The sequence below is a fragment of the Peromyscus californicus genome, unplaced genomic scaffold, assembly GCF_007827085.1.
Source record: "Peromyscus californicus insignis strain IS unplaced genomic scaffold, ASM782708v3 Scaffold_2__1_contigs__length_46816999, whole genome shotgun sequence".
Lineage (NCBI taxonomy): Eukaryota > Metazoa > Chordata > Mammalia > Rodentia > Cricetidae > Peromyscus > Peromyscus californicus.
In genome coordinates, this window is record NW_026294540.1 from 14,734,593 (window position 1) to 14,761,955 (window position 27,363).

At 45.2% G+C, this 27,363-nt stretch overlaps 1 protein-coding gene across 5 annotated transcripts in view; it reads right to left on the reverse strand.

The window, feature by feature from the left end:
• Mphosph9 (M-phase phosphoprotein 9) overlaps positions 1–27,363 on the reverse strand; it is a 63,996-nt gene that overhangs the window by 24,898 nt on the left and 11,735 nt on the right. For 3 of the 5 annotated variants that reach the window (XM_052755433.1, XM_052755435.1, XM_052755437.1), the window contains 11 exons: positions 26,786–27,309; positions 24,699–24,825; positions 19,933–20,026; positions 17,808–17,911; positions 15,047–15,507; positions 13,976–14,131; positions 8,550–8,637; positions 7,045–7,260; positions 5,558–5,605; positions 4,618–4,682; positions 2,116–2,217 (listed from right to left, as the gene is read on the reverse strand). In XM_052755433.1, coding sequence (XP_052611393.1) covers positions 2,116–2,217; positions 4,618–4,682; positions 5,558–5,605; positions 7,045–7,260; positions 8,550–8,637; positions 13,976–14,131; positions 15,047–15,507; positions 17,808–17,911; positions 19,933–20,026; positions 24,699–24,825; positions 26,786–27,309 — 1,985 coding nt within the window. The remainder of the gene's footprint in view (positions 1–2,115; positions 2,218–4,617; positions 4,683–5,557; positions 5,606–7,044; positions 7,261–8,549; positions 8,638–13,975; positions 14,132–15,046; positions 15,508–17,807; positions 17,912–19,932; positions 20,027–24,698; positions 24,826–26,785; positions 27,310–27,363) is intronic. The other 2 variants (XM_052755434.1, XM_052755436.1) reach the window with 1 other exon arrangement.

A 27,363-nucleotide genomic window follows, 5' to 3' on the forward strand; every position in this document is an offset into this window, starting at 1 on the left:
ATCAGAAGACAACTTTTAGGAGTTGGGTCTTTCCTTCCACTATGTGGGTTCAAAGCTCACACTTTGTGGCAACTGTCATTACCTGCTGAGACATATCACAGGCCCTAATATTTCTCTACTATTTAAGAAAGATTTAAAAAAACATTTTGTTTTTATTTTTTAATTGTAGGTATCTGTGTGATTGTGTAGGCTTGTGTATACAGTTCCCACAGAGTTCACAAGTGGGTGTCCTATGCCCCGAAGCCAGAGTTACAAGCAATTGTTTCCTGCCAACATGGATGTCAAGAAGAACTTGGGTTCTCTGGAGTCATGAGTGCCCTTAATTACTACATCATCTCTCCAGGACCTAACTCTTTTAAATACAAGAATCCATTATCTTCTATTATAATTACTCAACAAAGATCTAGAAAGTGTTTTGACAATTACAGCTTAGAAAGGTTAGAATCACAACTTAATTTCTTTTGACAGACATCATTATGAAATAATGATCTACTTATTAATATACTTTATACAAAAATCATAATTAAAAACCGAATTGTGATAGTTAAAACCCTTCTCTGTAAAGGTGTCATCCAGTAACACTGTGCCGGGTGGTGTATTCCTGTAATCTTAGCATTTGGAGGCAGAGGGAAGAGGACCACTGCAAGCATGAGGCCAGCCTGAGCTACAAAGTGAGTGTAGGGCCAACCAGGGCTACATATAGTAGGGCTGTCCCAAAACCGAAAAGATTACAGTAAAGCTAATTCTGAAAGAACTAAAACAGAAAACCACAGCTTAATACAGATCCATCCTCAAAGGTCTTTCCATCAACAGAAGAAAAACGTGGGCTGGAGAGATGGCTCAGAGGTTAAGAGCACTGCTTGCTCTTCCAAAGGTCCTGAGTTCAATTCCCAGCAACCACATGGTGGCTCACAACCATCTGTAATGAGATCTGGTGCCCTCTTCTGGCCTGCAGAGATACGTGCAGACAGAATACTGTATACATAATAAATAAATAAATCTTTAAAAAAAAACCCAGTGGTACCCCTGCTGGGGAGTGCTTGACTGCTTGATGGGGCACCGGTATTCACCCTTCTGCAAAATAAAACCTTTAAAAAAAAAAAAAGTGTGGGGTTTTGTGCTACGGCTTTAAAACGCTCTCGGGTCCAGTGTCCTTGTTCTTACAGGTAATGAGCTGTGCTCCCTCTGCAGCTGTCACTGGAGAGGCAGTGCCAAAATCAAGTTCCACCCCTTTGAAGTTCTGACTGAAGCAGGAACCATCAAACAAATCAAGGCTGCTTCCCACACTCAATGTTTTGTTTCCTTTTCTTTTTCTGAGACAGGGTCTCTCTATGCAACCCTGGCTGGCATGAAACTTGCTATGTAGACCAGGACAGCCTCAGACTCATAGAGATCCAGCTGCTTCTGTCTCTAAATGCTGAGATTACAGGCGTGTGCCACCATGCCTGGCTGTCACCCACACTGAAGAGCGACAGTGGAGAAAGGGTTAAGGGGACAGTTGTCCATATGGGCATTTACATCAGCAAAGGAACAAAGGACACAAAGATTCTGGAGTGGAAAGCCAGATCTTGCCAAGCAGGAGAATGATGGCAAATATGAGGAAGAAACTCTTGAAAAGACATAGAAATAGAGCAATCTCAATTAAAAATTGCTTAGGGCTGGAGAGATGGTTCAGAGGTTAAGAGTGCTCCCTGCTCTTGCTGAGGACCCTAGTCAGGTGGCTCACAGCTTCCAGGAACTCCAGCTCCAGGGATCTGTCACCTGCCTCGGAACTCAAGTGCACATACCCGCACAGACACATAATTAAAAACAATAGGAATACATCATTTTTAGCAGATGCTTACATGGAAAAAGGAGGTCTTAAAAAAGTCAGGATGTGCTTATGGTCACACGGAGAGTGCTGGGGACAGCATCAAGAATACAACGCCCACCTGACTGTACTTTTCTTAGCCTCAAAATTGCTTCTTCGTAGGGATGCAAATGACATCCAGCCACTGTGACTTTAACGCACATCTAAGACCATAAGGCTATTTAGTCCTGGCTTCTAATTAGCAGAGGGCCTCACTGGAGGCATGCACTACTTCTTGCTGCAAGGACACTCTGTGAGTGACTTACGTGGCCTGCGATGGCCTCGTGGGAGCTTTGGCGCTGTGACGAAGACTCAGCATATTCTCGTGCTCCACTTGCTTCACCTGAGCTTCCAGCTTGGAGATCATCCTGGTCAAAAGCAGAGAGACACATGAAACACACTGCCACGGGTGGGAACCCAGCTCAACTGCCAGATGCTACTTAATTGTCCCCCTAGGAAGGCAATGATAGCCTGCTGTCCAGAAACTTCCTTCTAGGCAGCAGTGGCGCGCGCCTTTAGTCCCAGCACTCGGGAGGCAGAGCCAGGTGGATCTCTGTGAGTTCGAGGCCAGCCTGGGCTACAGAGTGAGATCCAGGACAGGCACCAAAACTACACAGAGAAACCCTGACTCGAAAAAACAAACAAACAAAACAAAACAAACAAAACAGAAACTTCCTTCACAGTAAAATGGCACCACTAAACTTTGAAAAGCTAAAAGAAAGGGAAAAGAGAACAGGGAAATCAGCAGGACAGCAAGTACACTGGCCTTTGCAAAGCAGCATTTCCTAGACTATAACTAAGAAAAAAAGAATAAGCAGGTGTCTATGAAGCATGCAGGGTAGAAATTAAATTTAGAAAACAGCATCCTAATTTTTAAGAGGTAAAAGCTAAACTACTCCTAACAACTGTCACCCCAGTGATGAGGTGGCAGTTCATCTCATTTGTGCCATGTTCAGAATAAAAGCCCCCCCGTGACTCTCTCACCAGAAGATAACTATCCCAGCCAACTGTTTTCAATTAGCCTGGCCTTCCTTCTCTTTTAATATATTAATTTGATTCATTCATTTCAATGTGTGCTCGAGTGTGTGAGTAGAAGCCAGCCACTGTGGGTATGTGGAAGTCAGAGACCAACTCTCAGGAGTCAGTTCTCTCCTGCCCCCTTGTGGGGTCTGGGGATCGAACTCAAGTCATCAGGCTTGTGCACAAGTGCTCATCTGCTCCTCTTTCCTTTCTTTGAAACGTGTGTGTGGTGGCCAGCGAGACGGCTCCGAGGGAAAAGGGACTGCCACCAAGCTTGAGAAAGAACGGCTCTAACATGACAGGTAATCCCTCCAACGTGGAAGGAGTGAATGAGTCAGGCAGGCGGCAAATCTAGACACTTTGCTGTTCTTCTCTGTGTAAATCCTTCAGATTGCAGTCAATTTCTAAACATGGGTATTATTTGATCCAAACACAACTATTAAAGATATGCATGGAAACCAATTTAGATATTCTTTTCTAAAGATTTAGTTTTGATAATGTGTACATGCACGTGTCTGTGTGTAAGCATGTGCTCATGGGTGCGGGCACAGAGAGGCGAAGGGAGGAAGCACCTGACACAGGTGCTGGGAACGGAACTCAATGCTCTGGGAGAGTGGAGTGTGCTCTCCATCACTGAGCCATCCCTCCAGCCCTAATTTAGATATTTATAATCATTTGCAATATGGATCATTTATGATTGCTGCTACCTAGGTAAGCGAGGCAGATCACTAACAGTCTCCAAGCCAAGTCTTTTGTTGTTGTTTTTTGGTTTTTCGAGACAGGGTTTCTCTGTGTAGCCCTGGCTGTCCTAAAACTCACTCTGCAGACCAGGCTGGCCTCAAACTCACAGCCATCCACCTGCCTCTGCCTCCCAAGTGCTGGGATTAAAGGCATGTGCCATTACACTTGATCCAAGCCAGGTCTCTAAGGAAACACATTACCATTCAAACATAGCGAGAATTTCATTTTCTTTTGGAGCACAAGAATAACTCAGTGCTTCTAGTAATTACCATTCAGACTTCTCATTATAACAAAAAAAACAAAAACCATAATGTCTGAAGAAATGCATGCACCTGAGGCTCAATCACCAATATTTCTAATCACTTGAGAATCTCCTTGGGCTGGAGAGATAGCTCAGAGGTTGAGAGCACTGGCTACTCTTCCAGAGGTCCTGAGTTCAATTCCCAGCACAAACATGGTGGCTCACAACCATCTATAATTCAATCTGTTGCCCTTCGCATACATAATAAATAAATTGAAAAAAAGGATCTCCTGAGCTAAAATGTATTTCTGCGTCTGCTGTGGGATGTCCTTCTGTATGCTGTGAATGTGTGCTGCTCTCACTGGCTGATAATAAAGCGGTTTTGGCCCACAGTGAGACAAGATAAGTTTAGGCAGCTGCTGAGGAAACAAGACAGACAGAAAATGAGGGAACAAGCCACAAGCCACGGCAAAGCATAGGTAAGAAATATGGGTTAATTTAAATGTAAGAGTTAGCTAGTAATAAGCTTGAGCCACCAGGCCAGCATTTATAATTAATATAAGCCTCTGAGTGGTAATTTGGGAAGCGACTGCCAGGTATAATCGGGTGTATGGGATAAAAAGCTCTGCCTCTGGCTACAGATGTCCAAGGATTGGGATAAAACTAGTTCCCTATTTTAAACAGCCTCAGGAGAGCGTTTCTTTTCCTCGCTGTCAATACAACACAAAGGACAATCAGCAGCATGTTCTATTAGTAGGACACTTACCTTTTCAAATCAGAAATCTGAGTGTGTGCATCAAGCAATTTGTTCTCAGTTGTGTTTAACGTGTCCTAAGGGGAGAAAGAATTTACATAACTGAAGATAAGCATGCAGCTGGAAATTTCACTTTAAAATGTGTAATATAAAGCTGATGTAAGGCCAAACAGCCAGCTGCTAATTACCATGAATTAGGCAAGGATGGCATCAGCATGGAACCACTCCAGGCGGCCACTCAAGGGAGAAGTGACAGCATCAACACTGGCCTACACTCGGGACTCTAACAGATGCAGCCCACTGCTTGCCTAACTAGAAGCAACCCCACATTAAGATGGATCTATTTTAGCTACAAACGTGACTGAAGGCTTAGCAGCATGGCACAACAAAAACTTCAGTGATAATTCAGACACTGTGCAGTTTGTTTCTGAACACAGGCTTAGCTGTAGCTACATAGGCCTTTCCACTCACCTTACAAACCCCAAATCCTCTACTGCATGCAACAGACTGGCTGGAACCACTTACAGCCTACTTACTGTGGGGCTTCACTGAGTTCAGATGTATAACTGCCAACAGTGCTTCAGTTATGATTTCAGACATGATGGACAAACTCCTACTACTCCATTAAAAAGTAATGCTTTGAAAATGTTAACTTTATGTGTACAGGGATTAGCTGGTCATCTAAACTTACGCATTACTTAAATTCTTCTGCCTAGTTTCATGTCAACTCACATCAAATGCAACAGACATTCAATAGTATCTGGTAAATTAGCAGAGCTCACAAAGGTGTCGGTCAAGTAGGGCAGACATTTGAAAAATAAAGGTATCGACGCAGGAAGGGTAAATGCATGGACTGGATCAAACAGCTCCAGATGGAGGGATGGGGAGAGGATCAGGCCTTTTGTCTTTACAGAAAACCCAGATCAGAACCACCCCTACACTCACACTTTACCTTTACACGCCCATGCTCTTTTCCGAGGGACTCATACTCTCCCAAGAGCTGCAAAGAAAACAGAGTTGTAACAAACTGTAAATGTCAGGAAAGAAAGGCCAGCACAGAACCAGTGGTTCTGGAAAAAGGAATGGGACAGCTCCCGATAAAGTGCTTGAAGGCTTTTCAGTATGAAACAATTTAAAAAGCAAAACAGAACGAGAGCCATACAAGCCCTCAACAGAATAGCAAAATGTATTTGGACTGTTTTTAAAATTTTTATTATATAAAATTCATATTTACTTTCCTACATTTATTCTATAGCATAAAATACAATGCCAAAAACCCTCATATTATCTAAAAATATGTATGGTGGTACACCCTGTAATCTCAGTAATCAGGGGCTGCAGCAGAAGGATGGCAAATTTGAGGCCAGTCAGACCTACACAGTGAGAGTCCCAGAAAGGCCCAAGATGAGCACAGAACACACTGCTATGGACTAAAGTGTGGAAATGGTTCTTAAAATAACAAAAACCACGCCAGCGGTGGTGGAGCACACCTTTGATCCTAGCACTCGGGAAGCAGAGGCAGGAGGGTATCTCTGAGTTCGAGTCTCAGTCTTCAGAGTACACTAGCTACAGACATTACTTTTGGCCAGCTATAGTTGGGATATGAAATGGCCCCCACAAGACTTCTGTTTGAACAGTTGGTCCCCAAGCTGTTGGCACTGTTTGGGAAGGTTGTGGAGACTTCCTAGAGGAAGTGAGTCACAAGGGCTGGGCCTTGAGGTTTGTTTTGTTTTGTTTCAATTTATTTTTATTTTATGTGCACTGGTGTTTGGCTTACATGGATATCTGTGTGAGGGTCCCTGGAACTGGAGTTACAGGCAGTTGTGAGCTGCCATGTGAGTGCTGGGAATTGAACCAGGGCCCTCTGGAAGAGTAATTAGTACTCTTAACCACTGAGCCATCTCTCCAGCTCCGGGCCTTGAGGTTTTATGGCCTGGAAGAACATTCTACTCACTCTCCACTTTTTTTTTTTCAAATACATGTGTGTGCACATATATGACAAATATATGACACAGAAGTAGAAAGGGGAATATTTGGTTTTGGTTTTGTTTTTTATAAGATTTTATTTATTATGTATAATGTTCTGCATTTATGCTTGCACACCAGAAGAGGGCACCAGATCTCATTACAGATGGTTGTGAGCCACCATGTGGTTGCTGGGAATTGAACTCAGGACCTCTGGAAGAGCAGCCAGTGCTCTAACCGCTGAGCCATCTCTCCAGCCCCGATCTCCACTTCTTGATCGTGGAGGCCTCGTGACCACGCAGCCTCCCGCTCCCGCCGCCAGGCTCCCTGCTGCAGCCGTGGCGTCCCCGTCATGACCGTCATGACCGTCCAGCCCTCAGGAGCTGGAAGCCAAAATCCACCCTTCCTCCCTCAAGCTGCTTCTGACAGCGGACTCAGAAGCGCCGCAGTGCGAGGCTCCGGGGTGGTACTCACATCCTGAAACATTTTCTTTTCTTGTTTCAGCCTAGCTTCTTTGTCATCTGAGAGTTTGTAAGCATTCTCAAACGCTTCTTCCAGGTCCTGCAGCCGACACTTGAGCCGGATGATGGTGTTATCCTTTTCTTTATTGCTCGTCCTCATTTCCTCTATTCGTTCCTGCAGAATTTTGGAGGCACTGCTGGCCGCGCTGAAGCGTTCTCTCAAGTCACTCTGCACAGTGAAGACAGAGAGATCACTCCAGGTGGAACCAGTGCCGCAGGGTTAGCTAATAAATGATGGACATCAGAATAAAAACAAAGCATACAAATGGAAATACGCTACTTTGACATTTTGTTGTGACTAATGGAACTACTCCATGAGATTATCCAAAGGTAGAGACAGAAAACAAGTATATAGATAGGGGTGCAATGAGTCAGGACGTGCATAGACAATAATGTCTGTGGATCAACCTAATTAAGAAAAAATAACTACAAACATCAGAGGAATTCTGAAACTGTGACTAGAATATACTGTTCAACATTAATATGTTGGGGGCAGGGACTTCATCTACTCTATGAAAACACAAAATTAAAAATGTATCTCATACGTTAACATTCATTCAATGGTGATTTCTAGAATACCATATAGGTGCCTGGCCACAGGATGCCAAAATTTAAAGATTAAAGCTGGAAACAATGCTTCTTGCCTGAAGTCTAACTGATTTGGAAGGCTGAACTGTAAAGACTGCTTATGGTCACAAGTCCAAGACCACCCCGAGCTAGAACACAGTGAGGCCCGATCTCTAAACAAAGCATCAGAAAGTAAGGTTAACAAGCTACTAGTCCCTAAGCTTGTGGTGGAGTTTATCAGTTAGACGAAGTCAACAAAGGACTGGGTGACTCCGCTACCAGACACTGGCCCAGCATGGTAAGGACCTGAATTCCACCCAGAAGGGGGCTCGGCACTAAAGCAGAGTCAATGCACAGAACAAGACAGGTATTTTCCACCAAAATTTTGCTTATAAGGTAATATATAAAGAATAAAACTTATTGCTGGGCGGTGGTGGTGCACGCCTTTAATCCCAGCATTCAGGAGGCAGAGGCAGGTGGATCTCTGTGAGTTAGAGGCCAGCCTGGTCTACAGAGCGAGTTCCAGGACAGCCAGGGCTACACACAGAGAAATCCTGTCTAAGAAAAATAAAAATAACAAAGTAAAAAGAATAAAACTAATAATATATGAAGAGAAAACAATAATCTGAAAGTATAAAAGTTTAAGCCAAGGGGTAGTGGCGCACGCCTTTGATCCTAACACTTGGGAGGCAGAGGCAGGTGGACCTCTATGCTGTGAGTTCGAGCCAGCCTGGTCTACATAGTGAGTTCTAGGACAGCTGGAGCTACAAGCTTTTTAAAAAGCTTCCGCACTCCTACGTATACATCCAGTGAAGAAAATTAAAAACTGTGGTGATGCATACCTTTTACACATTAGGACAACAAAAAAAGCCCCAGAAAACAGGCACTTACCACTTCTATTTCTAGCAAATTATTCTTATTCTCAAGTGTTCGCACACGACTAGTAGCTTCATTCAATGCACTATCCAACTGGCCACATCTAAGGAAAGCAGATTTAGAATCAGTGAGAAAACAAAATAATTTCTCTTAGGAGCATTAAACAAACCTAAGAGTTTTGCCGACATGGAATATAAGCGAATTCTCCGATGTTAGCTAAGGCCCAGGATGCTGCTTTTGCACAAGTGTGTCCCAGATAGTCTAGTATCTAAAGATAACTGAGTAAAACAATGATCTAGAAAGAACCCTAGGAAATACCAAGAGGAAGGAGTTTGTAACAGCATAGGACCTTGACTTCAATTATCAGTGCCAAAGAAAAAAATGGAAACATTAGATTTGAACAGAAACTGATACATTCCTACAAGTAATACGAAAAGGTGGGCGGAACTGTGTCCCTCAGCAGAAACTCAAATGAGGCATTTGTGTATGATGAAGATTACTAGACCCTAAAGAAAAGGGATTTTTTTTTTCTTTTGGTTTTGTTCTAGAACTCACTCTGTAGACCAGGCTGGCCTCAAACTCACAGAGATCTGCCTGCCTCTGACTCCAAAGTGCTGAGATTAAAGGCGTGCACCACCACCACTGGAAAAGAGGGAATTCTAATACCATGGACCAGTCTTGAGGATGTGCTAAGTGAAATAAGTCTGCCACTACATGTCAGGAGCAAAGCACATCCCTAGCCTCTGCAGGAGCCTGGGTTCCATTCCTAGCACCAAAAGAAGAAGAAAAAGAAAAAGAAAGATAAATACTGTGATCCACTAGAAGAATGTTCAAACTCAGAGACAATAGGACAGAGGTGACCAGTGCCAGGGGGAAAGAGGTGGGGTGGGGATAACGGTCTAATGAGAACAGGGCTTCCGTTCTTAACTGCTTTTTGTTTTTCACTGTTCTTTTTCCAACATTTTACTATTGACATTGAGTGGGGGAGTGCCTACTGGGGATTGAACCCAGCATCACACACAAGCTAGGCAAGCACTCTACAAACTGAGCTGCAATCCCAGACCAGAATTTCAGGGGTTGCTTTTTTCCCATTTATTTCTTTGTTTGTTTGTTTGTTTGTTTAGAGAGCATGTGTATGTGTGTGTGAAGATAACTCGCAGAAATCTCCTATTCTCTCCTTCCACCATGCGGGTTCCAGGGATTGAACTCAGGTTGCCAGGCCTGGCAGCAAGCATCTCTATCAGAGTTTGCTTGGCAAGAGGAAAATGGTTCTGGAGATGGATGACGCTTGATGGCTACATAATAATGTTAATATATTTCAGCCACTGAACTGCACACTTAAAACAGTGAATTTGTTATACATAATTTGATATTTAAATTTTATATTTTTAAAACAGAGAAAACTGTACAAAATAGCTTGATGTTAATGTGGAAAAATCTGTCTGAACACACACATGTCCAGGATATAAAGAGCTGGGCTATTTGGAGTCAGGGCACAGCATCCTTCTGAGATGTTTCAAACTCCACTTTAATGCACTGTTCTTTTTACTAAATGTATGCATGTGTGTAGAAGCTGGAGGGAACAGCGTCATCTGCAGGAATGCCGTCTACCTTCTCTGAGAAAGGGTCTCTCTTTGGCCTGGAGCTCACCAATTAGGCTGGACGGGCTAGCCAGTGAGCCCCGGGATCCTTGTCTCCACCTCCACGGCACTGGAATTACAAGTGCACCGCCACGCCTGGCTCTTTTAACGTGGGCCCTGGGATCAATCCCATGTCCCCCAGATTACAATGCAAGCGCTTGGCCAACCGAACTATCTCCCCAGCCCTGAATGATGAATGGTTGTTTTTTTGTTTTTTGTTTTTAAGTTTTTCGAGATAGGGTTTGTATAACAGCCCTGGCTGTCCTGAAACTCACTTTGTAGCCCAGGCTGGCCTCAGACTCACGGAGATCCGCCTGCCTCTACCTCTCTGAGTACTGGGATTAAAGGTGTGCGCCACCATGCCCAGCGTTTATTTTTTTAACTGATCTCTTCTGAGGTTTTATTTTTGTGTGGGGGTGTTTTGCCTGCATGAACATCTGTTTAGTACAGAGGTACTGCAGTGCCTGGGAAGCACTGGATCACCTGAGACTAGAATTACAGACAGCTGTTAGCTGCCAGGAGAATGCTGGGAGTTTCCTGAAAGTGCTCTTACCTGCTAAGCCTTCTCCAGCCCCATGATTTATTTTTAATCATGTGTATATGCCGTGTGTGTGTGTGTGTGTGTGTGTGTCTTCTGTCAGAGACCAGAGGTAGTATAGCCCCAGAAGCTGGAGTTACAGGCAGTTGGGTGTTGCCTGACATGAGTCCTGGGAAGTGAACTTGGATCCTTCTGGAAGAGAAATATATGCTCTTAACTGCTGAGCCAACTCTCCAGCCCCTAAATTACGATTCTTATCAAGAATTCCTCTGCAGGTTATCATAGACCTCAACGAGGTCCACAAAATTCAACTACCATCTGACTCAGTGTTTAATGATAAATTGCAAATTATGAAAAACAGGTTAACACTGATTACATGCCAAGTCTACGTTAAGCCCCTTACATTCAGCCTCACAATCTTTCTTTTTTTTGAAATCTGTGTGTGTGTGTGTGTGTGTGTGTGTGTGTGTGTGTGTGTGTGAGAGAGAGAGTGTGAGAGAGAGAGAGAGAGACAGACAGACAGACAGACAGACACACACACACGTGTACACAGGTATCCAGAGTCCAGAAGAGGGCACCAGAGAGTGATGGGGGAAGACAGGGCGGAGGTTCCTCCATCTTGCACTCCTCCAGAGGTGCCGTTTCCAGGTTTAACTAGAATCCCATGGAAAACAACCCAACTCTGTTCCAGGAACCAAAGGTCAGGATGTCCTAGCAAACTTATCTTAGCCTTTGTTAAAACTGCTTGATTGTATGGAACCTACTTCAGCTAACTGTTTATCTTAGCTTCTGTTAAAACTGCTTGCTTCAAACTGCTTACTCTGCAGCTGCCAAGAGATTCCTAGATGAGAATCTGCCCTTAAAAATCATGTTCTGAACACTTGGGGCCACACCTAGGTCCATGAACTCTCGGAAGTGGTCCCAGCCAGCTGGAATAAAGACTTTCAACTGGCTACACTGTGTCTGAGTGGTCATCTCTGGTGGGCTCCCCATAACATTATCCACTGGAGCTGGAGTTAAAGGCAACTGTGAGCCGCCTGACATCATTGCTGGGAACTGAACTCGGACCTCTGGAAGAGCAGGATGCATTCTTAACCACTCAGCCATCTCCTCAGCTCAATCTTTTTTGTTTGTCTTAGTGATTAAATTTGCTCTTTGACTGTACCATACATGTATATGGTAGTCTCTTTACCAGCCCCTTGTCTCCCTCCTCTCCACCTCCTCACCCTGCCATCCCTCCCACAGGTCCCCCTCCCACATTCCTGCCTTTTATTTTACTTTGTGACCCACTAATCAGCCTAACAGTCATGTGAGTTAAACCAAACCAGAGTTAAGGACCACTGGACAGGTAAGTCTTGTTTTGCTCCTGGTGCTGAGGATGGAGCTCCTGCACACACAGCATCCACACTGCTACGTTACATCCCAGCCTTCACTGGGATCCTAAGCTAAGAAGTTCATCTCCAGAGTCCCCGAGGACTTCAAAACACTACAACTCAGACCTCAGGGACAAGTGAGCCAGGTCAGCAGGTACCCTTAACCACTGAGCCCGCTCTCTAGTCCCTGTTTGTTAACATGACTGTTAGTATTTAGCATAAAGCCTAGTTTTTCTTAAGTTCTGAAAGCTAAGCTACTCACTAGACAAGGTCTGTGGTCCCCTGTATCCCTTTTCAAGGGTTGTCTTTTTTTGTTTGTTTGTTTGGTTTTTGTTTTGTTTTTCGAGACAGGGTTTCTCTGTAGCTTTGTAGCCAGCTTACTTTGTAGACCAGGCTGGCCTCTAACTCACAGAGATCTGCCTGGCTCTGCCACCTGAGTGTTGGGATTAAAGGCGTGCGCCACCACTGCCCGGCTGAGCTCGTGTCTTTTTTTTTTCTTTTGTTGCCTTAGGCACTCATTGCTCACCTAACCCTCCAGCTGTTTACACGGCACTCAGTTCTAAGAAGCTGGAAGCACTTGGTCTCTAACACACTAAACAGTGCTATAAGGAGAACAGCAGTGAGTGTGAGCACACACGAGGAGTACAACGGTGAGTGTGAGCACACACGAGGAGTACAGCGGTGAGTGTGAGCACACACAAGAATGAGCAGAGCAGTCCCTGAGGCAAGTGCAAGTCCATCTCCCCCGAATTCCCGCACCTTTTTGAGAGGCAAAGTTGCCTCTGTAGACTTAGGAGGACAGTAGTACTTGAAAGTTACTCACGACAAGGACATAAACAAATAAACTTAGAACTGCCACACACAAAAGTTGCCACATTCTCTTTTTCTTTTGTTATAAAGCTAGGGTTAAAACACAGGCCCAATATTTCTACCCAAGAGCTACACTCCCAGCCACCAAAGTCCCAGAATTCTTCATCTTCCCCCACATCCCCCAAGACAGGGTTTCTCTTTGTAGATCTGGCTACCCTAGAACTCATTTTGTAGACCAGGCTGGCCTCAAACTCACAGGGATCCAACTGCCTCTGTCTTCTGAGTTCTGGGATTAAAGGCATGTGCCAACACCACCCGGCTAGAATTCTTATTTTGTGTGTGCATGTCTGTGTGTGTGTGTGTGTGTGTGTGTGTGTGTGTGTGTGCGCGCGCGCGCGCGCGCGCGCGCGCGTGCATACAGTGTGTGTAGAGGTCAGAGGACAACTTTTGAGGTCAGTTCTCCCCCTCACCATGTGAGCGCCAGGGATCAAGCTTGGCTCTCCTGGCTTGGTGGGAAGAGTGTTCCCTGTTTAGCTATCTAGCTACCTCCCCAGCCCACATCCAGGATTCTTCCTTTTCCTAGAACTCCACAGTATTAAAGATCCCACAAATGATACTACTTTTCATTTGCTAACTCCACTTCCTTCAGAATTGTATCCACATAAAAGGGATGACCTGTGTAGTTATTAGAGAATTAACGAGGTTAGTTCAAATGTTTAAAACAGATTCCTTGAGACGGGCAGTGGTGGCGCACGCCTTTAATCCCAGCACTCAGGAGGCAGAGCCAGGCGGATCTCTGTGAGTTCAAGGCCAGCCTGGGCTACCAAGTGAGTTTCAGGAAAGGCGCAAAGCTACACAGAGAAACCCTGTCTCGAAAAACCAAAAAAACAAACAAACAAACAAACAAACAAAAAAACCAGATTCCTTGTGTCTCTAGACATGTCCTACTTCTTCATGTCTTGATGGTAAATTTGCAGATGCAAAGCACACATTTTTCACAGCATTTTATACCACACCATGATATACTTTGTGGAAGCAATCTATGCAAGTTGGAGAAACACGAGCTCCATGTAGTCTCACCTGTCCACAAGAATTTCATTTTTCTTCTTCCACTCTTCAACGGCAGAAACGTCTTTTGTCTCCAGTAACTGTTTCAAGCTATTTATCTCTGCTTCATAATAAGCTCGAAGATCCGCTACGTGCCGTGCGTGCTTCTCCTTGAGGTTCTGCCGGATTCTGTCGGGAGGAGGGAAAGAGGCCCTTAGGATGGTGCACCCTCTACCCGGAAAGACATCCATCCACATGCTTCAGGGCTAACTGAAAGGGGTGGACCTGGGGCAGCTCATCCTCACTGTCAACTTGACAGATGTCACCTAGGAGACACAGAGTGTGTCTGTTGGGTGTTTCCAGAGGTTTAACTGACCCACCCTGAATCCATGGGCTGGGGTCCCAGACTACGGAAGAAGGACAAAGAGGATAAAGCAAGCTGAGCACCAGTGGCATCTCTCTGTACCTCCTGACTGCAGACATAGTACGACCCTGCCCCCACCCATGCCTGCCACCCCGCTACCATGACTTCTCACTGGGATGGACTATGTCCCCTCAAACTGTGAGCCAGAAAAACCCTTCTTTCCTTTAGATGCTGCTACGGCCGGGTGGTTTGGTCATAGTGATAAGAATAGTAGCTACCACACACACACCACAGTCATTCTCATAGCCAGATACAACCTGCTCCTCCACCCACCCCGGAAAACACAACGGATGCCCCATATGCTCTAGACATAGATACATTCTGATCAGCTCCAGTTTACAGGATGCCTTTGTCAACACCTTTGTTTTTGAATTTGAGACAGGGTCTCACTGTGTAGCCCTGGCTGGCTTGGAACTCACTATGGTAGACCAGGCTGGCCTTGACCTCCCAGAGACCCCACCTGCCTCTGCTTCAAAAGTACTGAGAGTGCAGACATACGGCACCACACCAGCCTTTGTCAACATCTTATCTTTCCCTTCAACACAGCTGTCATACTGCGTTAACAAACACTGGTTATATTTCATTTTATATTTCACTGTGGTCCAATAGAAATCACTTTCATCATTCAATCAGACATGACAAGTCTAGTAACAGTATAAGCCAGTCGCTGAAATACATACTTAGACAACATCACAGGATCTTCCAGGGAAGCCAATGAAATGCATTCTGGGACACTGTTGGCTGTACCTGGAAGCTGGGACTGACTGACTGAGGTGGAAGCCACTGTGACAGTGTTGTCTTCATCTACAGTTTTGACTGAGATGTCGTTGCTAGTGATGGTGTAGAGTGAAGGGATCGTGGAACTGGTCCTGCTTTCACTTTGGAATGCATGGTTTTTCCAAGTGTCCGCAGGTGACGCTTTCGTAGTTGAAGGATATTTGGGGAACCCAGATACCTGAGAAACGTCATGACTTGCTTGTGAAAACGAGTCAGTGTCAGAGTGACTAGACAGGCTTGGCTCCAGAACAGAGTCTGGGGAAAAGGATATTCTGTCCTCAAGAGCATGCAGAAAGCCATGGGGCCGAATTTCCGCAGCCTGCTCCTTTGGCTTCATGTGTATGGCTGGCTCGAGACTCAGGACCTGGAAGTAAGATTGACAAACATCTAGTTGAAGCCGTGGCACTCAGGCTGACTCGTTGGCTATCAGGAAAGTGGGCTTTAGCTCTTGGGGACAGATGAGGCTAAAGAGACACTCATGGATGACTGGGGTTGGAAGCAGGGGTGAGGTTCCCCTCAAGAAACTGCCTGTGGTCACTTTGTTTTCCAGGATAGGACAATGACAGTCACTTCACCTCATTACTGCTACTACACTTAAAAGATATGAAACAAAATCATTTAAATGGTATTCTCAACAATGAAAAAAATCTGACATCAAGATCAACACCTTAAAAAAAATCTCTCTCTCTCTCTCTCTCTCTCTCTCTCTCTCTCTCTCTCTCTCTCTCACACACACACACACACTCACACACACACACACAGGTATTTAAAAGAACTTTAAAGTCTGTATTATATTTATGCATTATCTTATGTGAACATGTGTGTCCACTCACAGGCATGTGCCAGGGCATCTTGAAGAGTTAGTTCTCTCCTTCCACCACAGGGGACCCAGGGACTGAATTCAGGTCGTCAGGCTTGGGGACAGGTACCTTTACCTGCTGAGCCATCTTCCCACCACCATATAGTTTAAACAAAGCCCCCACAAAGCCCCCACAAAGGCAACATTGGTTTTTGAGTTGGGGGTGTGAACAAGATCTCTCTGTTGCTTAGGCTGGTCTCGAACTCTTGGACCCATGTGATCTTCCCACTGTAGCCTCCCAAGCAGCTAGTTAGTACTATAGGCATGCACTAATAAACATAATTTATCAGAAATCAATAACTAATAATTGTGCGTGTGTTCATGTGGTGTGTGTGTGTGTGTGTGTGTGTGTGTGTGTGTGTGTGTGTGTGTGTGTGTAAATCACAGGCAACCTCTGGTGTCATTCCTTAGGCATCTTCTACCTTTTGTTTGAGACAGGGTCTCTCACTGGGCTACAATCCTGCCAAGCAGGCTAAACGAGCTGCTCACTGAGCCTCCAGGGATCCATCTGTCTCTACCTTATTTTCACACATGGCTTTTTCCTTTTTTTATTTATTTAAGCGTGTGTGTGTGTGTGTGTGTGTGTGTGTGTGTGTGTTCACTTCTTTCTTGTGTTTCCTTATTTTTGTTTTTGTTTTTTTTTTTGGGGGGGGGTGTCTTTGTTTTGTGGTGCTGGGGATCAACACACACACACACACACACACACACACACACACACACACACACACACACACCACATGCAAGAGCCCCACATCTGAGCTGCATCCCCAAATGCCATCGCTTGTAGGCCTTTCCGCCCCCAGTGTGCTCTCCTCATCACTTGACCAGAGCACAGACACGCATGACCACGGAAGACCGCATACACCGAGGATCTCAGACCTGAGAGCAAGGCAAAAAGATCAGAGTTCAGGGTCACGTTCAGCTACACTGAGTTGAACGTCAGCTGGGACTACCTGAAACCTTGTCTAAAAAAAGTAAAAGATACCAAATATCTATATTTCTTAAAGAAACTATTGTAAGTTAAATGCTTTATAATTAATTATGTTACAAATGCATCCAGTGGGAATTTTGAAAGGACACAAATAACCATCAGGTCTAGGAGAAGGGGAAAGGGAAGAAATTCACACACACACACACACACACACACACACACACACACACACACGAAAAAGGAAAGAAATAGTAGGCAAGAAGCATTTAATTTAATTCCAAAAACATTAGCTCAGCATTTTTACTTGTTGGTTTTGAATATCTGTGTGTGTGTGTGTGTCTGTGTGTGTGTGTGTGTAGTGTGTGTGTGTGTGTGTGTGTTCACACTAAAGGGCCTATCCATGTGAAGGCCAGGACAACCTGTGCTCCGTCCACTTTTATTTGTGAGACAGACTCTCTCACTGGCCTGGAACTTCCCCACTGGTTCACCCTGACTGACCGTGCGGCCCCAGAGACTGCCTGGCTCCAGCTCTGACTTCCCCAGCCTGGATCTTTGTTTTGTTTTCTTGAGATAGGGTCTCACTGTGTAGCCCAAGCTGCCTCCAACTCACAATGATCCACCTGCCTCAGTATACTTAGTGCTAAGATCAAGGAAATGTACTACCCCACCTATCTTAGTCCATTTTGAAGTAACCATTCTAAGATTATATAGGAAATGAGATGAGGTATAATTGGATAGAGAGTCTGACTCTCAAGCCTATGCTTTCCCCGGCATTTCAGAAGTTGAATGCAAAAATGTAAAAAGCTACGATGGCGAAGATACCTTCAATCATAAAACACAAGCACACACGCACACATGGGGTGCTCTGCATTACCTCGCTCAGTGGCCTTTCTGGGGAGGACGGTACAAACATCTTCTCCAAAGTTTCAGGCAAAGAGTGATACAAGTCCTTCTCCTCCAGCTTCCAGTAAGTCAGTCCTAATGTGCATATACCGAGAACAGAAAGGAGTGAGGACGGGTTCTAAACAGACATTCAATCACAGGCCAGAGAGAGGTCTCAGCGGTTTCAAGATTCTTGCTTCCAAGGAATTTACATGATGGAAGAAGAGAACTCAACACACACCATGGTACGCCCTTGTCCCCTGTCCCCAAATAAATAAATAAATATAGGAATAATGTGTTTCAAAAATATAAACAACCAAAATTAGTAATAGCTAAAAATATATTTTAAAGAGAATTTTATTTACAAATACAGACTGCCATATAATCAACGTACAGAGTTCAAATTCTCCATTAATTCTGGGTACAGTGGCATACATCTGTAATCCTAACACTTAGAAGGCAGAGGCAGGAGGGTCACCATAATTCTGAAGATAGCCTGGTCTACATACTGAATTCTAGGCCAGCCAGGGCTACATAGTGAGACTCTGACTCAAAAAAATGTAGATAGCTCCTAACAAACAATACCCTAGGCTAACCTCTGGCCTCAACAAGCATGCATGTAAATGTGCTTGTGTACCCCCACATGCATGAATCCGAACACACACACACACACACACACACACACACACACACACACACACACACACACAGTAGGGCTGAGGATGCAGATCAGCTGGAGGAGTGCTTGCCTAGCATGCATGAAGCCTTGAGTGCCCGCACAGAGTAGCATAAAGCAGGCATGCTGGCACACTGCTGTAGTCCCAGCACTTGGAGAGGCAGAGGAAGGAGGAACAGGAGTTCAAGTCATCACCAGTTAAATAGCAACTGGGCCAACCTGGGCTACATGAGACCTTTTCAAAAAGAAAAGAGGGTCATGTAAAAGGTGGGGTTCTGGGAACAGAAACTATTTTCAAAGGATGGTAAGGGCTGGTTCACTGAGAGAGTAACTCCTAGGAGAGTGTCTCCCATCAGTAGGGAACATGTGAGTAGAGGCAGTCAGACAAAGTCTTCAAGTGAAGACTCTGAGCAGAGTTTCAGCACAAGGAGGAGAGGCAATCAGCTCCATCCTGCTGAGCCTTATGGGGCTCCATAAGGATGCTGGCTGCTACTGTGAGGAATGGGAGGCCCGGCAGAGTTTTTTGGGTGGAGGAGTCCATATACAGAGGAGCACTCGGGCTAGGATGCTGCCAACAGACTGAAGGCCGGGGTAGAACCACAGCAGGGAGGCAGGTCAGAAGGTGGCAGACAGTGAGCCCCACAGCTGCAGGAGCAGTGGAGACAGGAGGAGGCGGCTGGATTCCGGTTTCTGCTCAAGCAAAGTTAATCCACACTGCTAAGTGGACCGACATGGGGGAAGAGTGCTGGACACGGGGGTCAGCACATGAAGCCAGGAAGACAAAACAGCGGGTCATGGCTTGCAGAGGAGCCGAACTTGCTGGATCCTTGCGGAGCAACAGAAAATAGCTATGATGATGTCTGCAGCTAGCTAGAACCATACGGACACGCTGCTGCACCCCATTCTTGTGGAATTTGTAATACAAGCTAAGGCAAATGGGAAAGCTGTGGAAATGGAGGATAGGCACCCACGGGGCTTTGGGAGGAGTCACATACTGCACACGCTTCTCATACCACAGTATGAGAATAAACTCTTTAAGTTCAGGGGCTGGAGAGAGAGCTTGGTAGATAAGAGCACTTGCTGCTCTTCCAGAGGACCCAGGCTCAATTCCCAGCAACCACATGGCAGCTCTCATCTGTAATTCCAGCTTCAGGGAACCCAACACTCTCTTCTGGCCTCCCAGGTAACCAGGCATGGACATGGTGCATAGTCACGTGTGTGAGCAAAACACTCACATACACAAATTAAAATAAAAGTTGTAATTTTTTCTTTTAAATTTAAGTTCCAGGCCATGTGCTTTAATCCCAGCACATAGCAGGCAGAGGCAGGAGGATCTCTGAGTTTGAGGCCAGACTGGGGTACATATTGAGTTCCAGGACAACTAGGACTATATGGTTAGACTTATCTCAAAACAATTTTAAGAATAATTTAAGTTCCATACCTGTTCCTGAATCAGACATGCAAGAACCTGGGCTTTCAGTTGGTTTACTGAGGTAAAAGGCACGAGGATGTGTGGCGGCAGCAGCAAGGTTGGACTGCAGGAGAGGAAAGAGGGCAATTGGTGGGCAGCTAAATGCATCGGCACACACGGCTGACCCAGGAGTACACCAGGAGGTAACCCAGACGCAGCGGCCTCAGCACTGCACCAACAGCACTGTCGACCCTCCCCGGCAACAAGAACACAGTGGAAGATGAACGGGGCGGGCTTCTCCCTCCTTGTACCACCTGTCACTGTGGAGCTAGAGGGTTGTGAGAAGGAACCAGAAAGCCCAGGGCAGACGTAATCTAGAGTTCAGACTAAACTGTACTTACAGTCTGCTATCCTTGTCTGACAGTAATATGAGAAATCTAGAATTAGTCACTGAGTAAAAAATTAGTCGGACAGGGTGATGCATTCCTTTAATCCCTGCACTTAGGAGGCAGAGGCAGGCAGATCTGAGTTCGAGGCCAGCCTGGTCTGGTGATATTTGATTTGTATTAAAATGTTATTTGTGGGCCGGGCGGTGGTAGCGCACGCCTTTAATCCCAGCACTCGGGAGGCAGAGCCAGGCGGATCTCTGTGAGTTCGAGGCCAGCCTGGACTACCAAGTGAGTTCCAGGAAAGGCGCAAAGCTACACAGAGAAACCCTGTCTCGAAAAACCAAAAAAAAAAAAAAAAAAAAAAAAAAAATGTTATTTGTATGTTAATAAATAAAGTTGCCCGGGGGTCAGAGCTATTAGCAAGCCATAGGAAAGCAGGGCAGTGGTGGCGTACGCTTGTAATCCCAGCACTTGGTAGGCAGAGCTGGGTAAGTCTCCGTGTGTTCAGGGATACAGCCAGTATTGGATACACATGCCTTTAATCTCAATACCAATCATGGAAAACCTGGAGGCCTATACAGACAGGCTGTGAGGAGGCGGTCATGTGGTTGGGTTTACAACCAATGAGAAGGCAGGACAGGAACTCTATATAAAGACTTTAACACAGGGGTAGCTCTGGTTCGGAGAGGTAGGACCACTGCAGGAGGAAGGGTAAGGTTTTAGCTCTTAGCTCTGACCTCTTGGCTTTCTTCTTTGCACTGGTTCTGTGTTTCTTATTTAATAAGAAGGTTGGTTACATCTACACTGGTCTACAGAGCGAGTTCCAGGACATCCAAGGCTACCAAAAAAAAAAAAAAAAGAAATAAACCTACCAGTCTGTTTATATCATTACAACTCCAATAAATCAAATGACTCAAAACCACAAATCAGGGCTGGAGAGATGGCTCAGCGGTTAAGAGCACTGATTGCTCTTCCAGGGGTCCTGAGTTCAATTCCCAGCATCCATATGGTGGCTCACAACCATCTGTAATGAGATCTGATGCCCTCTTCTGGCCTGCAGGCAAACACAGAACACTGTATACATAATAAAAAAAATAAAATCTAAAACAAAACAAAACAAAACAAAACAAAAACACAAATCAATATGACTCAAATAATAAATTACTTTTGAGTTATTTGTAAACAACCTTAAACCCAGGGCTCTGGGTACACTAGGCAAAATGCTCTACTACTAAGCTACAATTAAGCCCTTCCTTCTGTTTCTTTGAGACAGGGTCTTGCTACGTAGCCCAGGCTGGTCTAGAGTTTACTATGCAGTCCAGGCTGGCTTTGGATTCATGGTCATGCTGCCCTCTAGTCTCTAAGTGCTAGGATTACAGTGTATACTACCAGGCTCTCAGCCTGTTACTTCTCGTACTCAAATGAGCGGCTGCGAGTCACAGAAAAGGCTGAAAGTGGCTTATTACCCATTGTGATTAAAAAGAAAACAAGGCGCTCAAGAGGTGACCCCGAAGTTAAGGGTTAAGAGCAAGTCCTTCTCTTGCAAAGGACCCTGATTCAGTTCACAGCCCTCACTCACATCAGATGGCTCACAACCACCTATAACACCTCCAGTTTCAGGGGATCCAATGCCGTCTTCTGGCCTCCATAAGTATGTGCACACACACACACACGCACGCACGCACGCACGCACGCACGCACGCGCCCAAGCACACAAACATTCATGTGCAAATAAGAAGGAAATCTTTTTAAAGAAACAAAAACTGAGTCACCCCTCTTTCCTCATAGTACCTCTAACACTGTCACACACAAAACTATTTTCTGGGAATGGGCACAGCATAGTGAAATGTGAGCCACACACGAAGAGCCTTTGGTAGCCTTCATGCTCACCACTACAAAGAAAAGAAGCTGTCGCAAACAGAGATGTTTAACAGGGACATTTTCTTCTTCTTTCTTTCTTTTTTTATTTATTTATTTTTGGTTTTTCCAGTGTATCGAGGTTTCTCTGTGTATCCCTGGCAGTCCTAGGACTAGCAATTCAGAGATCCACCTGCCTCGGCCTCCTGAGTGCTGGGATTGAATTCGAGTGCTGCCACGCCCAGCAACACTTTCACCCATGTCTAACTAGGTGCTCCTCCTCTTCCATCCTCCACAAGTCAGAGGACCTGAGCAGCACCTTATTAGAAGAAACAAGCTAATCACAAGTCTGCTGCACAGGGTACCACTTTCCCCTCTTTCTATCAAGACACCATTTGATTCTTAGAAATCTTGACTGTTCCAGTCTGGGAAAGTGACTACCGAGAACCAATCAAATACTCCCAAGTAAAATATTTAGACCTCACAGACTTCTGAGGTTCAATTCTCAGGCCAGAGGTTACATACCATGCACTGGAATATTGTTACACACAACTGCTGGATGCAAGCTTCTGGGCAAATGAATCCCCCATCTCTACCCCGCCTATACCACCCCTAAAAGGCCATCCACTGGAGAAGGGGGCCACTTGAAATAAAGTAACAAAGGCCTTCTAAACACAAGCCCTCTTAGCCAAAGATGCTGGCCTGGGCTCTGCTCAAGGACCTCCTGGAGCACAGTCTAAGGGCCCATCGGAGAAACCCAAGTCCTTCAGCTCATGAAATGGAAACAAAGAAACAAAGAGCAACTTAGCCCTGGAATATGCTTGGGCCACACAATACACAAAGTCAAGATGAAGTTCAAAGTAGCTATTTCCCGGAATAAACCCGCACTGTGCAAGGGGACAAGCCCATCGGAGGAGAATTCTGATAAGCAGTCCCTGTTGTGGAAAGAAATTGAAAACACGGGGCACAGAAGGGCTCAAGTAAAGAGTTCTCAACTTTCGGGAATCCAGAACTCTCCAACAAAGAAATGCATCGGGCCCGCCATCCCCACGTCACTAGCCACTACCAAACAACTACAAAGAAATAGCAATTTTCTACCCAATCTCCAAATAGTTTGACTACCAAAGCTACACAGCTATTTCAAAGTGCTCGGCACATACAGTACTACTGTTGCAACATACTAGTAATATATACTATTTGAAAGTGGACAAGTTTGGATTTTTGTTTTTGTTTTGTATAGCTTTGGCTGTCTTGGAACTCACTATGTAGCCCAGGCTGGCCTTGAACTCAGAGATCGACCCGCCTCTGCCTCCCAAGTGCTGGGATTAAAAAGGTGAGCCACCACCGCCCAGCAAACTGGGTTGGTTTTCTTGGTTTTTCGAGACAGGGTTTCTCTGTGTAGCTTTGCGCCTTTCCTGGATCTCGCGCTGTAGACCAGGCTGGCTTCAAACTCGCAGAGATCCGCCTGCCTCTGCCTCCCGAGTGCTGGGATTAAAGGCGTGCGCCACCACCGCCCGGCTAGGGTTGGTTTTCTAATGGATCACTGTCTTGCTAAACGCAAACACTTACTACAAAGAGAACGGGAGCTCTACAAATCCCCCTTTTAAATGTTGTACGTATTAATGCTTTGCCTGTGTTACATCACGTGGTGCAGCGCTCATGGAGGCCAGAAACGGCATCAGATCCTCTGGAGCTGGAGTACACACTGTCGTAAGTTGCCATTAGGTGCTGGGAATCAAACTCAGGTCCTCTGGAAGGCAGCCACCACTTTTAACTCTCTCAGTCTTCATTTGTGTAGAATTTTGGCCTTCATTAGCTCTAATTTCCAGCCTACTAAGAAGCTGGATTTATAGTAAATCACAGTCAATCCTGAGACAAAAAAAGGTTTGTGAAATTCAAGGCAGAACAGATACTCAGTGGTTAGGAGCACTGGCTGCTCTTGCAGAGGACTGGGGTTTGGTTCCCAGCACCCACGTGGTGGCTCATAACCACCAGTAATGGCAAGGGATCCCATGCCCTCTTCTGGCCTCTAGAGGAACTGCATGCACGTGGTGCATACACGTGCATGCAAGCAAACACTCATACATATAAAATCGGGTAAGTCTTGCCGGGAGATGGTGGCGCACGCCTTTAATCCCAGCACTCGGGAGGCAGAGCTAGGTGGATCGCTGTGAGTTCGAGGCCAGCCTGGGCTACAGAGTGAGTTCCAGGACAGGCTCCAAAGCTACACAGAGAAACCCTGTCTCGGAAAAAAAAAAAGAAATTGGATAAGTCTTAAACAACAACAAAAAAAGCCAGGTGGTAATGGTGAACACCTTTAATCCTAGCACTTGGGATGCAGAGGCAGGTGGATTTCTGAGTTCCAGGCCAGCCTGGTCTACACAGTGAGTTCCAGAACAGTCAAGGCTCCACAGAGAAATAATGTTTTCAAAAAAAGAAAAAAGAAAAAAAAAAAAAAAGACTTGTAAATGAACAAAGGAGTAAAAACACAGCGACCCCAGTGTGACCATCAGGAGCCACGGCATGCCAGAAGAGCCACTTATCACCTACTGTTTCGACTGGAGGCTTGCAGGTGGACTCGCTCCCGGGCTTGGGTCTTGAGTAGCCATCTTCTGTGTGTGCTTGCTTTTGCTGGTTCTGCTTCAGCTTTTGTGCCCATGATGTTACAGACTTACTACTTAAAGAGAGAAAAATGAGATCACTTTCTTTAAAAGCCATTTGTCAGCACAGTTCTGAGTGCTTCAGTGGGTAGTGTTTTGCTTTTCTACTGGTAAAAAGGGGCAGGTGCAAGGGCGCACACCTTGATTCCAGCACTCGGGAGGCAAAGGCAGCAGATCCCTGAAAGTTTGAGACCAGACTAATCTATACAGCATGTTCTTGGACAGTCAGGACTATAGAGAGAGACCTTGTCTCAAAAGAACAAGAAACAACAACAATAAAACAAAAACAAAAACAAAAAAAAAAAAGAGATGTTTTACTGATTCTCCTAAATCTCTTTCTTGTTTTAGATCTATTTTCACTGGGGCTGGAGAGCTCAGAGTTTAAGAGGACCCACATAGCAGCTCACACTGTCTATAACACCAGCTCCAGGGGATCTGACACCTTCACAGAGACATACCTGCAGGCAAAACACCAATGCACATAAAATTAAAAAATAAAAAGATTTATTGTTATGTGTATGAATATTCTGCCTACACTTACGTATGTGTACTACATGTGTGTCTGCTGTCTGCAGAGGCTAGAAAAGGACAACATATACTATACATGGAGTACCCTACACTTGGAGTTACAGGTCACTGTGAGCCACTGTGTGGGTGCTGGGAACTGAACAGCAGCAAGCACTCTTAAACACTGAACCACCTCTCCAACTGCAAATGTCTTTCTTAAATTTTCATTCATTCATTCATGTATTTATTTATTTTTCTGTGTATATACATGATGTATGTGTGCCACGGTGTAACATAAAGGCCAGAGGACAACTTTGTGGAATCAATTATCTCTTTCCATCATGGGTTCTGGGGATAGAACTCAGGTCATCAAACTTGCACGGCGAGGACCTTTATCTAGAGCCATCCGACTGGCCCTGATTCCCTAACTTTTTCTTTCTTCCTTCTTTCTCTTTCTTTCCTTTCTTTCTTTCTTTCTTTCTTTCTTTCTTTCTTCCTTCCTTCCCTTCCTTCCTTCCTTCCCTTCCTTCCTTCCTTCCTTCCTTCCTTCCCTTCCTTCCTTCCTTCCTTCCTTCCTTCCCTTCCTTCCTTCCTTCCCTTCCCTTTCCTTCCTTCCTTCCTTCCTTCCTTCCTTCCTTCCTTCCTTTCTTTCCTTTTTTGAGATGGAGTCAATTATACAGCCTTGGTTGCTGGAACTTTCTATATAAACCAGGCTGGTCTTGAACTCACAGAGAACCACCTGCTTCTGTTGGGATTAAAGGCATGCACCACCACGCCCAGCTTCTAAAACACATTTCAGATGTGTAAAACTGAAAACCTAGGGTAAACCACAAAATTTCATAAGATCTGTTGTTTATTAACTTTGGAGTATTTTGGGGTTTGTTTTTTCTTTTCTTTTCAAGACGGTCCTGGATGTCCTCGAACTCACTCTGTAGAACAGGCTGGCCTCTAATTCAGAGATCCTCCTGCCTCTGCCTCCCAAGTACTGGGATTAAAGGCATGTGCCACCATACCCAACCTAAGTTTAAGAGTCTTCTTGAAAGGCTGATTTTGTGTCTGGGTGTTTTGCCTGCATGCTATATGTGTGCATGTGTGTCCAGTGCCCGAGGGGCCAGGAGAGGGTGTTGGATTAACCGAAACTGTAATTACAATTGTTGGAACTCAGGTTCTGTTCTGTACAAGAGCAGCCGGAGCTCTAGACCGCTGAGCCCTCTCTCCAGCCCCACATTTAACAATCTCAAAGCACTGCACACAGGAAGAGTTGGGAGTCATTATACACTGGGCTTATTTATTTCAGTTCTCCACATGCAACTCCAATGAAAGAGCCAGGTTTTAACAGTAAAACTGGTTTCTGTCCAAATATATCTCATTCTACTGGGGACCAAATAAAAAGAACATTATTTACTATATTCTAAATATCATTAATAAACAAGTAAAAGCTCCTTCAAATTACAGAGGAATTCTACATACCTATTTGCTTTTCCACTGTATACTTCCGAAATCTTGTTTTCACCACGAAAATTATGTTCAAATTCACCAGGAAAAGTGGAAACATCTTCTTTTAGAGATGCACAAAGCTCTTCAGGGCTCTGTGCAAAAAAGTTTATGGCTGCTGTGCCTCCTTCAGGGGCACGTGCCTGCGCCGCAGGAGCTGTGTGCTGCCCCTGAGAAGCCGCCTTGGGCTCCACGGGCTCCGTGGGCTCCTTAGCCTTGTGGGCGTTCATCTCCAGGACGCAGAAGGTGCCGTAGCCACTACTCACGGAGCTACTGTCCACATTGCAGTCTGGGTGGGATGAGGAAGATTCTGGCTGTGTCTCGGGGTCCTTAGACTCTGGGTAACTGAGAACAGACACATTTCTTTCGCTGTTTTCAGAAAAGCAGCCCATTTGGCTTTCTGAGGACAGCTGTTTGCTCACAGAACTGCCGCTGCAGGAAGGCCAGGAAGCATTGCTGATCTGCAATTTCACTAACTTCCTTATTTCCTCCTGGATGCGCTGAGAACGAAGGGGAAAGAAGCACATTAAACATTTTTTAATGTTAAGGAAACT